Raw genomic sequence first — 15,599 nt, 5'->3', positions numbered from 1 at the left:
GGTGCGATACAATTTTTCAAGTCTTACAAAATATTTGAATAAAGTGACTAAGTGTGTCCTCTTTCATGTAAGTGGGTGACAAATGCTGTCTGCCATGTTCGTTTTCTGCAAATGAATGTGGTGTTTGTGGAGAGTCTCCTCCGGTAGTGCGTCGATGAATTCGATTTCCTCCAGTTGTTCCTCCACTGAACTCCATCGTGTTCCTCTACATCTCAGAATGTGTATTATGCCATTATTAAAAATGAACCTCACTCACAAAGTTCCACAATAAGTCCACGAGCCAGGCTCAGATGAAGTTTTAACTGGAACCGCTGTTCTATGGATGCAAACCTCAAATGCAGAGCACCAGAATAAGTCTCCCATCCATCCATCCATCCATCTATCAGGACCATACTCTGTGTGGAGTGTTGGTGCTACCTAAGCAGTCTTCTCAACTATTGGACACAATCCTGGACGGGTCACCACTCCGACACAGGGTTCCAGCATGCTGGGGTGCCACTCCTTTTTGCCGACCTCGGAAGGATGACAGGCAGAGTCAACCCCACCTGGTATTAATTCAACAGCCGAGTGGGATTATGAACTCAGGATCCGAGGATCCCCAGACCACCACCCTCTCCATTAAGCCAACACCACGCACACAAAAAGTCTACAGTCAGATGATATTCTGCTGATGTTTAAGAGGTATTAAAAAAAAAAACATACCATCCAAAAACGAAATGAAGCTCAATCTGCTCTCTTTGAAAGTCTTTTTCGTTTTCTCTCCAGATTTGGAGTTGTTGAGTTCACCCTATTTGTCACTGACGTCCATGGCAGGGTAGTAGATGTTTGAAATTTTCATTCTTGCTCCTCGTAACACATCTTTGGTGCAATCGATTTCACCGAAATACACTTCCTGTTGGGGTTAGGTGCATTGTTAAACTTACTGATGGTTGGTTTACCGTCACTCCCTAGCATTACACCAAACAGCACAATAAGCGTGGGAAAGTGGGGAAAGCTTTTTCACTTGGAGGTTGTGGGTTACGATGTGTTAATAAAGGTGGAAAGTCTGATTTAATGTGATTTCATTCCAGGCTATCAGGCAACAACAGGTGAAAATTTGGGAAGGGAATGTCTACTTTCCATCGGAACTGCACAACCACCAGTTTTCAACTCATGACATCCAGCGGTTTGGAAGTGAACAGAAGACAAATAAACAAACAAACAGACACTTCTCAAATTATACAGAGTGTGATGAATTAAATTGATGATAAAGATTGTTAAGTTTTGTTCGTGGAGTGAATCTTGACCATTTTTAAATGATTACCTCACGTACATTCTTGACGGACAAAGCAATGTCATTTGTGCGTCTCATGAAATATATGACTAGACCGGCGGTGCAGTCTTTTGCTGGGTCGGCCAAAAAGAGGCGCAACATTTTCTCTTGTTTGAAAACAACTGAGAATTGACTTGCGCTTTCTGAAAACACAAACAACAGTCAAAGCATTTCAAAGCAACCCAAGCTATTGTCTGCAGGAATTTTCAGCTTGGCCTTCTCGACTCGAGTTATACCAGAGGTGCAACAATTGTACGTTTCCAGGATATGATTGCCATGATGGTCCATCTGGCACTATTGTTTCAAAACAGCAAGCTGAATTAAACCAGACAACAACAAAAAATTTTTTTTAAAGAAAAATGTAAAAATATAGAGGGATGAAATCTCAAAAAAAAAACCAATAAAAAAAGATAGGAATGACACCACGTCACGATTCCACAAGTCGAGCATCACGACATCTTTGAGCATCACTTGAGTTGAGCATCACGAGCCGTCTATCTGGACATGTATTGAGCATTTTATATCGTCGGGTCCCCCACTTTGGTCTCCAAACTCTCTGTTTATGGCATTTAAGGACACCGACTCTCATGGATCACACTGACTTCCTCCACTCACACAGTCAGTGTCGCTCTTAAGGGATCCTCCCATCTCTTCCTATCAAAGCTGGAGTCCCCCAAAGGGAGTGTTTTTGGCCCAGTCTTGCTCCTCATCTTTATCAATTATATCTTTCTGATTTCATGGAAAATCCTGCACAATATATCTTTGCTCATGATTGCACCCTCTGCTGTATCATCATCTCTCATCCTTCAGACAAGCAGGCATGCAGCAGCCTCTTCCCTCTCTGCAGAACTTGAGAGAATCAGAAGCTGGGCCAACACTTGGAATATGTCTTTCAACCCTGACAAATCCCATACACTCACACTGTGTCTCCGTAAGGGCTGCCGAGCGAACCATCCCATCAACTTCCTAAATAAGAATCTTGAAGATGTTAAGTCACTCAAACTTTTTGGCCTCACAATCAGCCATGATCGTTCTTGGATAGCCCATGTTTCGAAGAGGGCCTCCAAAGGCAGGCGCCAACTGGTCATCCTCCATTGTTAAAGCTCTATCCTTGAACAATCTGAACTTCAGACAAACTACAAGGCCTTCATTAGCAGCTTCATGGAAGACTGCTCCCACCTTTGGACTGGCAACCATGACTCACATCTTGCCCGACTTGACGTCATGGAAAGCAAGGCCCTCAAAATCATCGGGATCTCCCATGATGAAGCTGAGTGTCCAGGCCTGTTATCGTTTCATCGGAGACAGGTTGTTGGCCTCTCTGTAGTCTTCAGCCACCTTTTTGGTCTTTCACCGTCTGCCCTATCTTGGCTCTCTCCCTCCCAGGATTCTGCAGGGTGCACATGGTCTGCCAGTAACCCTCTTCTTATTAAACTCTGAATATCCAGGCTCACTCCTCACCTCCACTCATTTGTTCTTCTCTTCTCTCACCTGAACAACCAACTTCTCCAATCCATTCAATCCCATTCTTCCCTCCAACACTTCAATACAGCCCATTCCCATGACTTCAGCTCATTCCCCCCATCCATACGAATGATCTCTTCCACCCCAAATGACCCCGTTCCGAAGTACTCCCACTTTTCCAGGTTATAGTGATTTTGTTTTCCACCTCTCCCTCACCTCTTTTTGTTTGTCAGTTTGTCAGTTGGTTTGTTCCTTTTCTGTTTTCATCCCCACTTTCCCACTCCTCTTCTTGCTGTGTTTCAGCTTGAAGATGACATGATCATTCATTTGATACATTTCATATGTAGCATGTGGCTGTTTAGGGGTGGCTGGTTCATGGTTTCAGCGCCCACAGGATCATTACTGGGCTTGGTGTTCCAACTCTGGTGATGTGGCAAAGAACACTGACCATGTGCTCGTTGATGGTCGTTGGAGGATGATTCAGAACTGAGGGTCTACCGGAGTGCTCAGTTCCTCAAAACCAACTGCAGGCTTGTTTTAGCAACTCTGAAGTTTCAGCTTAAATCTGGGAGAATGGTGCCAACCGAACCGAGGCTGGATATTGGCAGGCTCAAGGATGAGAGGGATTTGGGGGGGGGGGGTCTGGGTGCTTCAGGGAATCCTGAAGAGTTGTGGAGTGCCTTCAGTAACACTATCCTTGATGTTGCCAGTGGATGTCTTGGAATGACAATGACAATGGTCCAGTGGGACAATGAATACCATTGACTAGAGTTGCAGTGCCAGGCCTAACGGTGGAGCTGAGATAAAACTGGACGTGTACTGAGGGCGGACAACGAGGTCTATGTGTAAGGAATCTGTGAGGGGGTAGAGCATCACCTGTGGTCAGGTGATTATCGTCCTGCTTGCAAAGGAATTCTTTCATTGCGTTCGTCCAAGCCCGTCCCTCGGTGTACTGGAGTGAGAGCGGAGAGTGGTGGAGCTTGATAGAGGAGTCTGAAATGAAGGCCCGTTGGGTCGGTTACTTTGAGCAACTGTACCAGGATGATACACCAGCTGGTGAGTTGGATGTCATGGGTGTTACTGTCCTTATTGCTGACCCTCCAATCAACTGTGAACCGTCTTAGGTTGTGGGAAGACAGGCTGCGGTGACCTACTTGAAAGGGGGTAAAGCTCCTGGGATTCTGTGGCATCCATGCTGAACTTTTCAATGCTGGTGAAAAGGCAGTACTCATGTGGTTGCACGCAGTTTGCTTTGGAGCAAAGGCATCAGCCTAACTGATGGGAAGGGGAGCCCTGTTGTCCCTCGAAGGAAAGGGAGGGGTGGTCGTCAGGCATGATCCCAACTACCGAGGGTTGACGCTGCTCTCAATGCCTTGCAACGTTCTTTGCTCGGATAATTCTTGATAGTGTTCGCCACCATCTGTTTGAGCACAAGAGCCCACACCAGTCGGGCTTTACCCCAAAGAGGTCAATGACTGACCATGTCCTTGCTCTCCGGGTCTTCACCAAACGCAGACGAGAGTTTTGGCAGGGACTGCTTGAAGCCGATGTTGATCTCTGCAAAGTGTTTGATTCTGGGAATCGGGAATCGGGAAACGAATCAATCTGATTTCTGAACTATACTCTGGTACTGAGAGTGCTGTGAGGTGTGGTGGTTCCATGTCTGACTTATTTCCAATTGTGACTGGAGTTTTTCAGGGGTGTGTATTGGCTCCCACACTTTTCAGCGCTTGTACGGACTAGATTCTGGGGACGATGTCGGAGAGATCAAGCTGCGGTGCAGCGTTTGAAAGTTTTGAGATCTCTCACCTTGATTTCTCAGATGATGCAGTCACTGGATATCCCAAAAGATTGTGGAGACGTTGCATATCCTGATGGGAGTCCTCAAGGTGGTGAATGAGGAGTCGGAGTCTTTGGGATTATGGGTTTCCTGTGTCAAAACTAAGAGTCAGGCTTTCAATGACATCTTGGATGTTGCTTTCTTGTCTGTACCTGTTTGTGGTGAGGATGTTGAGGTCGTAAAGAGATTCACTTACCTTGGCAGTGACATTCGTGTCTCTGCATGTTGTGAGCGAGAGGTTTAGAGACATCTGGGGAGTCATGGATTCACTGTACCACGGGGTGTGGTGCTGTCGGGACCTATGCAGGATGACAAAAGTCCGAGTCTGAGGTCCTTGGTACTTCCAGTCTTACTCTACGGATGTGAAACTTGAATTCTGACCAGGGATCTGAGATGTAGAGTGAAGTCCTTCGGTATCAGATCTCTTCGGAGAATCCAATGCTCTCACTGGTCAGACTTTGTATCCGATGAGAGGTTGCTAAGAGAGACTCAGATGAGATTTGTTTCCTGTATAGTCCATGTGCATCAGCTGTGGCTGTCTGGACATGTGTCTCGTTTTCCTGACGCTGATCCTGCTCACCAAATTCTCTCAGCGAGGGAGCCTCGTGAGTGGAGGAGGCCGATGGGCCGACCACGATCCTCATGGTTTCAGCAGGTTGGTCGGCATCTCAAGGAGATGGGGATGGGCCAGGCATCTGCCTGGAAGGATGGCCAGACGGAGGCCGCTGTAGTACCGGCGAAAGTGGACGCAGCGACATGCTACTTCTGCGCATGTTCCCATACCTGACCTGATGTGTCTGCAGTTTGCATCACTGCTGTGAGCGCAGCTATGGGGTGCCCTCTGGCGGATGGAGCAGGACTTCAAGGAATTTGGCCAGGGTACCGAGCGATAGCTTCCCAACTCTTCACGAAGAATACCCGTCAGATCTTTAAAGTTCACCAACTCATACGAGCAGATGGAACACCTCGTTTAACATCCATCCAAGGGATATCACACACATTGATGACTCGCCCTGCCTACGAGACACCAGGATGACAGTTTATCACTCTGCCTAGATTCAAATCTGGACGAGCCGGCTCAGAGGTGAGAGACTTCAAAAAATACAATGAAACACCGACACTGCATCACATAGAAACTACACAGAATTTACTTATTCCTTTGAGATTGTACGTGGCTGCAAGCCACAATAATAGGATATGGAAAATGTGAATAAAGCAACAAGATAAATCTATGTAATTGGATTCAATGCATACGAGCTAACCCCCTCCCCACCGCAAAGCTCACCTGCCCCTTTCACCTTTCCCAGGCACGCACAATAAATTGATGACTATTTTCAAAAAAATTGTCGGAAAAATTATTTTGTTTTGATGACACAGCTTGTCCAAACACGGCAATTGCCAAAGGATTTCAAGCAAAAACTTCACCGTTTAAACTAACCAACGGAGAAACTCACCAATCCCCGGAGGTTGTGCTTCTTGGTAAAAGAAGGTCACAACTCTTCGACCTTCCTTTGCGCAGAAATTGATGAGAGGTTGAATCTAAACAATATATTAAAAAAAAACTTTTTAAATGCATGAAACCTGGAAATGAGATGGACATCAAAAATGTAGCATCACAATGAAATACAAAATGTTTATCTTTCAATCAAACTTACTTTTTTTATAAAGCTAAACAAATAATATTGTTTTGACATTGCTTAAAAAAAGAGAAACAACACAATCTGGGAAACAACTCGACTTACTGACAGCGAATCCAAAATGAACTCCTCAACGGCAGTCTGCTCGATTCCCAATCTTTTTGATAGAACCTCAAAAAGATATTTCATAGCCGGTTCAACTTGAAGCTTTCTTTGCTCTCTTTGTGCTTTGTATCGAGCCTGCAAGAAATAATAAATAAATACTGATATATAGACATATATCACCATTTCTTTAATACCATGAAGGCAATTCACACTCAGAGAGGGTGGATTCATAAGCAAAGAGATAAAGAGGATTTTTCAGAGTGTCGGAGAGATCATTGATGAAAACCAGAAAAAGAACAGGGCCCAGAACGCTACCTTGAGGAACTCCTGCCTGGACAGGAAGAGGGGATGAAAGAACTCCATTTGGAGCCACACGTTGACTGCGACAGGAGAGGAAGTCTGCGAGCCATGAGTGGAGATGGCCTTGGATACCATAGGAAGAGAGTTTGGTGAGCAGAGCAGGGTGCCAGAAAATGTCAAAAGCATGCAATATGTCTTGGGATATGGCTCTGAGTTCATGTCTGGCATTGAGGACCTCCATCCATTGTTGGGAAAGCAGAAGCAGCATATCCAGGGTAGAATGACCTGGTCTGAAACCAAATTGATGATCGGAAATCAGACCATTGGAGAAGAGGAAGGATTTAATGTCTGAAGCGATGATGGATTCCGTAGCCTAACTGATGATTTGGAGAAGGCTGATTGGTCTGTAGTCTCAGGGATCTGTTTTCGCACCTTTTTTATGCAGGGCAGTAATGTTTGCTGATTTCCAAGCGGATGGAAGATGACCTTGAGCAAATGAGAGGGTGAATAGAACAGAGAGAGGGTGAGCAACAGCAGAGCAGCAGGTTTTTAGGACACGTGGGCTGATGCGGTCTGGGCCAGTTGCAGAATCTATGTCGAGGTGTGACAGCAATCTCTCCACTTTGTCAGACGAAAAGGACACAAAGTCCAGTGACAGTTGGGTGCGACTGTGTAAGGTGGGGAGAGAAAGCGATGGGTTTCAGACAAGATTTTGATGCAAACACCGGGTTTAGGCATTCAGCCTTTTCACGTGTGGTATCAGCAGTGCGGCCATTTGAGGTAAGGGAGGGGATGGAGGGGGAACATCCACCACAAACAGATTTGATTAGATGCCACCAGGATTTGGAGGAGGGAGAGGTTTGAGAGTTCAGACTTTTGCTTGGAAAGATTGTGTTTTCTGGCTCTCCTGAGGGTAGATACACACTTGTAACGAGCTTTATGGATGGAGCTGAGATTACCCTCAGTTGGGTTTGCTTTCCACGAGGCAAAGGCAAGTTGTTTCAGGACAACAGCCTGGCCACAAGCTTCAGTGAACCATGGGCGGGAGGAAGGGTCGGACAACTGAAGACGAGAGGAGATAAATCTGTACATGAGGGAGAGCAAGTTTCTTTGAAAGAATTCCCAGGATGAGTTGATGTCGGAGAAAGGAGCGATGGGAGACCAGTGTAGAAACTTGATGGCTGCTCGGAGACCCTGCCAATCGGCTTGAGTGAAAAGCCAGACTGGACGGCGCTGAGGTGGTTCTCTGATAACACCCAGAGAGAAGTCATTAAACCAGTTTCATTCCTCCAGGGGTTATCAATTAAACTGAATCAGTTGATGTGGGAAAGAGTGTCAAGAACTCACTCACACAGCATCAGGAATACATGAAAATTTATTGCAGGACAGGACAATGAAAATGGAAGAACCTGGACAGTAAATAAAAAAAAATATATATATATATATTTATTACTAATAAAAAAATGAAAATCTCATATTCCAGTCATCTCCACCCACCGAAGGTGTGAATGAAACACTGGGATTTTTTTACATGATCCTTCACCATTGAGAGATCGGACTAAAAAGCGAAATACAGCATGATATCTCAAAAAGTTGTGGACGGATTCAGACAAAATTTGGTGGACACATTGGATGTGTGACGAGGAAGAATTGATTCAATTTTGGTGAAGATCCGAATATGAATCCGCATACAAATAATTTAATTTTTTAATTGATTGTTCACCATTGAGAGATCTGGCAAAATTGATGAATATCACAATATCTCAAAAAGTTGTGGATAGATTCGGACGAAACTTGGACACATTAGGTGACAAGGACGAATTGATTCAATTTGGTGAAGATCCGAATAAGAATCCGCATACAATAATTATTTAATTTTTAATTGATTGTTCACCATTGAGAGATCTGGCGAAATTGATGAATATCACAATATATCAAAAAGTTGTGGATAGATTCGGACGAAACTGGGACACATTAGGTGACAAGGACGAATTGATTCAATTTCGGTGAAGATCCGAATCCGAATCCGAATACAAGATTTATTTAATTTTTGAAGTATTTCTTCACCATTGATCGGGCCAAAAATGATATCTCGCCTGATGTTTCAAAAATGTATTGGTCCCGATATGTTTTCATGGATTAGATATTACGTAGCACAGGTATGCGCTCTACCGAGTGCCCTTCGACGTCGTTTTTAATGTTTTAATCTCGCATCAAGAACCTGGCTGATATCATGTTGCATCAGTGGGGAAAAAAATTATCAAAATGTCGAGAAATTTGGAGGTGAAAAGCAGAAATCTGCCAAATGGTATCAGTCTAAGATATCAATTATACAATTTGTTGACAAACTTACTGGTCCGGTTGTCCTGACAAGACGGTGCAGCGTACTCACCTTTAAGTTGTCTCGACCTGGGTCCAATTCATGACCAGATTATAAACTGTCGGATTGATGCTTCACAAGCATAATCAATTTCATCGCAAAGCAAGCCGGCCCTCAGATATACCAGAAGGTGGGAACACATCTGCTAAGATAAGTTGTTGGACGTTGAGGTCCCATGGTATTTTGACGAAGATGAGATAAGTCATCACCAACACTTTGCCAAATTATTGCCATAATCTGCTTGGGGCACTGCATCAGCAGTTTCATTACTCTTCCATAAAAGATTCTCCCTGCGGGGCCGAACTCATAATTTATTCCCATCCGATGATGCATACTAGATCAGGGATGGGTGGCAGAGGTGGTGGTGGTCACGTCAATTTTGTTGTCCTTTGCGGTTCTGAGATTTAACAACAGGCTGCTTTGTGTTCGAATTCAAAAATTCAAAGCAAAGGTGTAATCACCTGCTTCTCTTTGTTGGTTTCTTGGCTAATAACTCCGTAGCTGCGAGTTGTCCTGCATTCTTCACCTTGTTTGAAACCATCTTGAGTTGATTCCATTTTATACCTGTCAAGACAGCAATGCTTCCATCACAATGTGATTTTTCAGTGTGTAAATTATTCTTTCAAGACAAAGTGAAGATCAAAACGTACATTTCCCCATATATCCCAAACACCAACTACATAGGGCAGGCTGGAATTTCCTTAAACACGTTTAGGTTCATTCAAAGGACACCGTCACCGCTGTAACGCTGTAACATTCATCCAAATCTGTAACTTTTTGAAAAGTAGGCAAGTAATCGAAAAATGAATAAAAATGAATCGATTAATTGATTCATCGATAAATCAAAAATTCCGTTTAAATCGCCAAATCGCATGTTCATTGTGGGCTCCAAATATCAGTTTCCGAGCCCAAAAGGTCCCTGAGATACTTCCCGGATGAGAACGAAAATAAATAATTAATAAATCGATGTAAGCCTGGTGTTGGCTTCGTGGTTCGGGTAGCAGCCGCTGGCTTGGGGTCTTAGGGTCCTGAGTTTCAGCCATATTTGCTGCTGAATTAACGCCAGGTGGGGTTGACTCAGCCAGTCAGCCTTCTGAGGTCGGCGAAATGAGTACTAATTGTACTGGCTGAGGGGCACTGCATCAGTGGCAAAGTCGTGCCCCAACTAAATGATAGTGACCCGGCAACCGAGCTGTCACACGTCTGGTGTTGGCTTCCCGGTTCGGGTGGTGGTTTGGGATCCTCGGGTCCTGAATTCAAGCCATGTTTTTCCGCTGAATTAACACCAGGTGGGGTTGACTCAGCCTGTCATCCTTCCGAGGTCGGTGAAATGATCCCCAGTGTATTGTTAATAGTGTGCTGACCTTTCCCAGGTTGTGATTTTTTTTAACCCCCTACTCCCTCTCTTATTTTCGTTCGTCAGTTGGTTTGTTCTTTTTTTACGTTTTCCCCCACTTTCCCCCCTTCCTCTTGTTGTCATGTTTGACCTTGTTCTCCCCACGCGTCCTTCTCACCCTTGGGGTTGGGCTGAGGAAGCTTGACGCAAGTCTTTCACGAACCGGATGGCCAGGCATGACGTTCAACCAAGGTTTGGACAGGAATTTGGAAAAAAAAAACAATTTGTATATCTTGTCGAGGTTCGAATGAGAGTAAACACACAACACACAGCGAGGGGGGCATGAGACAAGAGGGGCGTGAGTGGGAAGGACAAAGCAGTGGGAAAACAGAGACATTAGGAGATCTGTTGAAGGGAGAGGGATGGGGAACATGGGGAATACAAGATGGACATTACAGGGACTTTCAGGAAGGAAAGCAGATAATTTGAAGGAGGTGGGTTTGGGGTGGATTAACGGGGGTAGAAAAGATCGAGGATTTGGATGGGGGATGATAAGAGGTGGTGGTGAACGGCTGTTTTGAAGGCCTGGAGGGAAGAATGGGATTGAACAGAGAGAGGGAGTTTATTCCAAAGGTGGGGAAAAAGAGGAATGAAAGAGTGAAGGTGAGCAATGATTCGTGATTTTGGTAGTTTTACTAGAAAGGGGTTGTTGGTGGGCCTTGAGCGACCTGTGGAAATATGGTGGGGACAAATCGCAGACATAGGAGACGAGAGAGAGAGAGAGAGAGAGAGAGAGAGAGAGAGAGAGAGAGAGAGAGAGAGAGAGAGAGAGAGAGAGAGAGAGAGAGAGAGAGAGAGAGAGAGAGAGAGAGAGAGAGAGAGAGAGAGAGAGAGAGAGAGAGAGAGAGAGAGAGAGAGAGAGAGAGAGAGAGACAGAGAGACAGAGAGAGAGAGAGAGAGAGAGAGAGAGAGAGAGAGAGAGAGAGAGAGAGAGAGAGAGAGAGAGAGAGAGAGAGAGAGAGAGAGAGAGAGAGAGAGAGACATAGGGGGGCAAGACCGGAGAAGAGACGGCAGTGGACAGAAAGTGGACACCGAGCTGCCTGCGGTGAGACAGTGAGAGACCCAAAGACTCAACCTCACCGTGGGAGATAACAATGATCCGAAATGCCTTGGTTTCCACTGCGTGAAGCCAAGAAAGGTGAGAGGCAGGAGCACCAGCCCAGAGGGTAGAGCAGTACTCCATCAGGCTGTGGACGAAAGCTTTGTATCTGCTTAGGGGCTCAGGTGGGCCGAGGAAGGACTTTGCACGACAGAGGATTCCCAGTCGGCGACTGGTTTTGGAGGCCAGGTTGGAAATTGTTCGCATTCAAGCTGACCTTCCGACATAAGGTACAACAGTTTCAACGAGCACCATCCATCGAAAATTCCGAGTAAGGACTTTGTACGGTTAGATGGAGGATTCCCAGTCGGTGACTGGCTTTGGAGGTGAGGTTGGAAATGTGGATTTCCCAGGAAAGATCATGGCAGATTGTGTGACCCAGAAGCTTAAACGAAAGGACTTCGTCCAGAGGATTGTTGAGAAAGTGGATGGAGGGGGCGTGGGGGGTTCCAAACGGTCCTTTCGGAAAACATGGTGAGAGTATGAGAGACATTTTTGTTGGAGACATAGACAAAGGAGAGACATAGTGAGGAGAGATATTTGTTCATGCTGCTGGTGATAGCTCACCTCCTCTTCACGAAGGACACCGATGAATCTTTAACATCCACCGACTAATGCCGGCAGACGGAAAGACCGCTTAACGTTCATCCGAGCTGCGGTGCACACTGTTGTGTTGGCATAGTCACGTGATGCATCAGCGGATCACAGTCATGTGACCAAGCCGCCGGGGATTGAGATTCCGCCATGTCGGCAGCAATACATAAGTCATGCTGACCCCGGTCCCTTGTGTTCCTGTGGTCTTTCAGATAGATTGATGATTCAAAAACGTCAGAAACACTCGTTTTCTCCATTATCTGTGTAACCGGAACAACAACACCATTCATAACCTGCTGTGTTCACCTGTCAGAGGATCCTAGTGATGCTTGTTATAAATATTGCAGGAAAGGTTTCGATTCTGAGCGAATCTCTGCACAGTAAGCACTTCACAGATGATCCCCTTCGTCAACCTGACCACAGATTATATTATCCAAGTGAGTCATGATGTCACCCACTTCCAAAGTTATTAAAGTATTTGGCAGATCATTGAAAATGACGTCAAGAGGTTAAGAACTCTGCGACATTTTGTTACATGGAACAGATTTGACTCCCCAATCACATCAGACGAGCCCGACGTGATGAAAGATTTTCTGGAGCCATGAGGATGTCAGGTTGGCACCAGCACAGTTTGTGAAGTTTTCCATTCCATGGAATACCACAAAAGAGCAGCTGTTAACAGGTGTTTTTGAGTGAAACGACCAGGTACACATCTTGTGGCAGGTTCTGCTGGGTGAGTTGTGAAGTCAATTCCATGATGACCTGCAATGATCACAAATTGTGAAAGAATAACGTGATGTACAATCCTACCTCCAATACCTATCAAGAGATGCAGACTACAGGACTTGGGAGTGGAGAGGTACAAGTTTTCATTCTTCTTCTTCTTCTTTCATCTTCTCCAATTTTTTTACTTCGGGTCGACACAAAACCGCTTGACCACCCTTCTCCATGTCCTCCTGTCAGTTGACGTTTCTTCTTCCAATTCCATGACTCCTAAATCTCTCGCCACCACAGTTTCCACAGATCTAATGTCTCTGTTCCCCGGTGTTTTGTCCTCCCCTCTCTCACCCCTCTTGTTTCATGCCCCCCTTGCTGTGCGTTGTGTGTTAGCTCCCATCCGAGCCTCGATAATGTATACAAAAAAAATCAACAAAAAAGCTCGTTAATTTTGGCACGTTCCTAAATTAAATATAATTCTCCAAACAATAGAAAAAGGATAAGTTTAATGCTTCGGAAATTTCACATTCTGGAGGGAACTTAGATTTGCTTAAAGTAAATCGGGATATCGACTTCGTTTCTTTTATGAGTCCATGAGAGTGGATCGTGGAAAATCATGGATTCGCTCCAAGCTCCCAATTTGAAAACGATCGTACTTAAAAACGATGTAGACAGAGATTTGTGGTGATGATGAAGAGGCATTCAATAATAAGAGAGAGGAAAGAGAAAAAAAATCTTCATCATGAGGAAGAGGTTGAAGAGAGTGGAAGAGGGGTTGGAGAGAGAAAGAGCGAGGGGTAGGAAAAAGAGAGAAAGAGAGAGGGGGGAGGAAGAGGGGGGAGGAAGAGGGGTGGGAGACAGTGGAGAAAATAGGAGAGAGAGATATAGAGATAAAAAGAGAGAGGATGGGGTGGGAGAGGAAGAGGGGTGAGAGAGAGAGGGGTGGGAGAGGGAGAGGATGGGAGATGGACAGTGGAGAATAGGAGAGAGAGATAGAGATAAAGAGATAGAGAGAGGAGGGGGTGGGAGAGGAAGAGGGGTGGGAGAGGAAGAGGGGTGGGAGAGGAAGAGGGGTGGGAGAGGGACAGTGGAGAAAAATAGGAGAGAGAGATAGAGATAGAGAGATAAATAGAGATAGAGAGAGAGAGAGAGGGTGGGGTGGGAGAGGAGGAGGGGTGGGAGAGGGAGAGGGGTGGGAGAGGAGGAGGGGTGGGAGAGGGAGAGGGGTGGGAGAGGGAGAGGGGTGGGAGAGGGACAGTGGAGAAAATAGGAGAGAGAGAGAGAGAGAGAGAGAGAGAGAGAGAGAGAGAGAGAGAGAGAGAGAGAGAGAGAGAGAGAGAGAGAGGAGTGGGGGGTGGGAGAGGGAGTCCAGAAGATGTGATGTAATGTCACTGCGAGAGACGGCACACACATGAATGAATCACCCTGCCTGCAAAATACCCAGATGAAAGTTTACAGCTGGGTCAGGGTTCAAACGTTTCAAAGCCATTATACCTGGAAAAATCACAGAACCATCGGAAAGCATTCATAAAAGCAAGTCAATTAAAACTTGCATCCGTTGAAGACAAAGTCTTCAATATCCCTCGCCATAGTAAATGAGGATTAACAAACTCATATTCCCTAAGCGTGTGCAATATGGATGTGAAGTTTCCCCTTGATCTGTCCAGCCGTTCTGGAGAAGATGTTTGAAGGTTTTAGGGTAGATTCAATATGGCTGCCAAACCATGTGACCTATCAATTAAAAATTAACAAACTTCTGAAAGGATGTCTTGGGGAAAGTGTATGTGAAATTTTGCCTCAATCTGTCCAGCCGTTCTGGAGAAGATTTTTAAAATTTATTATTTTCAATCCAAGATGGCTGACGAACCATGTGACCTATGACATCATAAATTTATATTCTGCCTCCAATCCTGCAGTGGAATACGTGTGTGAAGTTTCGTGTTAATCGGATGTGTTTTTTCTATCCAAGATGGCCGCCAAACCGTGTGACTTGTGACATCATAATTTTTACTATGTATGCAGACATGGTGGAAGATGAGAGTTGCAAATTTTCGCTTCGTTAGGTAATGTGATTCCAGAGAAAACATTATTTAATATTTTTCTTTAATCCAACATGGCTGCCAAACCATGTGACCTATCAATTCGAAAATATCAAAAGGCACCAGTTCACCACTTGCTTGATATGTGTACCAAATTTTGTAAATATATCTTCAGGGGATTTGTAGTTAAGCTCCGGAAACGAAATGTGACGGACGGACGGACGGAACCCATTTCTCTATCCCCTGCCAACTTCGTTTGTTGGCGGGGGATAAAAACATAAAAATCTAAATACATGTGAGCAACCCATTACAATGCGGAAGTACGGTTCGTTGTTGCTTACAATGTGTCGGTTGTGGAAATTCACAGAACATAATTCAGGTTTCCCAGAGATCAGTTATGTCGATAAGTGTATGTTCAGATTGGATTTCCCCACCGATGTCAAAAGGGCAATTATTCGTGTACCGGGCTGTGATCTTTGAGTTAGCTGTTATTCTTTTGCTATCTTTATTTTGGCAAACAAACAATCATCTCCTCACCACCTCCGCCACAACCGCCAACATCTCACCACCTTCGCCATAACAAACGACAACATCATATCCTCACCACCTCCGCCACAACCGCCAACATCTCACCACCTTTGCCATGACAAATGACAACATCATCTCCTCACCTTCATCTCCACAAATGCCGCCATCTTGTTGCCGGCAACAGCGTC

At 45.1% G+C, this 15,599-nt stretch overlaps 1 protein-coding gene across 22 annotated transcripts in view; it reads right to left on the bottom strand.

Annotated features, from left to right (window-relative positions):
- Positions 1-709: 709 nt before the first annotated feature.
- LOC147021573 (dynein axonemal heavy chain 8-like) overlaps positions 710-15,599 on the bottom strand; it is a 238,149-nt gene continuing 223,259 nt past the window's right edge. For 9 of the 22 annotated variants that reach the window (XM_085891636.1, XM_085891626.1, XM_085891632.1 and 6 more), the window contains 4 exons: positions 6,359-6,493; positions 6,071-6,155; positions 1,304-1,455; positions 715-892 (listed from right to left, as the gene is read on the bottom strand). In XM_085891636.1, the coding sequence (XP_085747762.1) occupies positions 788-892; positions 1,304-1,455; positions 6,071-6,155; positions 6,359-6,493 (477 nt within the window). In that variant the 3' untranslated portion in view covers positions 715-787. Of the gene's footprint in view, positions 893-1,303; positions 1,456-6,070; positions 6,198-6,358; positions 6,494-15,599 lie in introns of those variants that run through there. The other 13 variants (XM_085891625.1, XM_085891621.1, XM_085891622.1 and 10 more) reach the window with 7 other exon arrangements.

Source organism: Eptatretus burgeri, chromosome 8, assembly GCF_056783735.1.
Source record: "Eptatretus burgeri isolate ZD-2024b chromosome 8, Ebu_testis_v1, whole genome shotgun sequence".
NCBI classification, from domain to species: domain Eukaryota; kingdom Metazoa; phylum Chordata; class Myxini; order Myxiniformes; family Myxinidae; genus Eptatretus; species Eptatretus burgeri.
The sequence above is the reverse complement of the archived record's forward strand: the minus strand, read 5'-3'. Positions and strand labels throughout refer to the sequence as shown.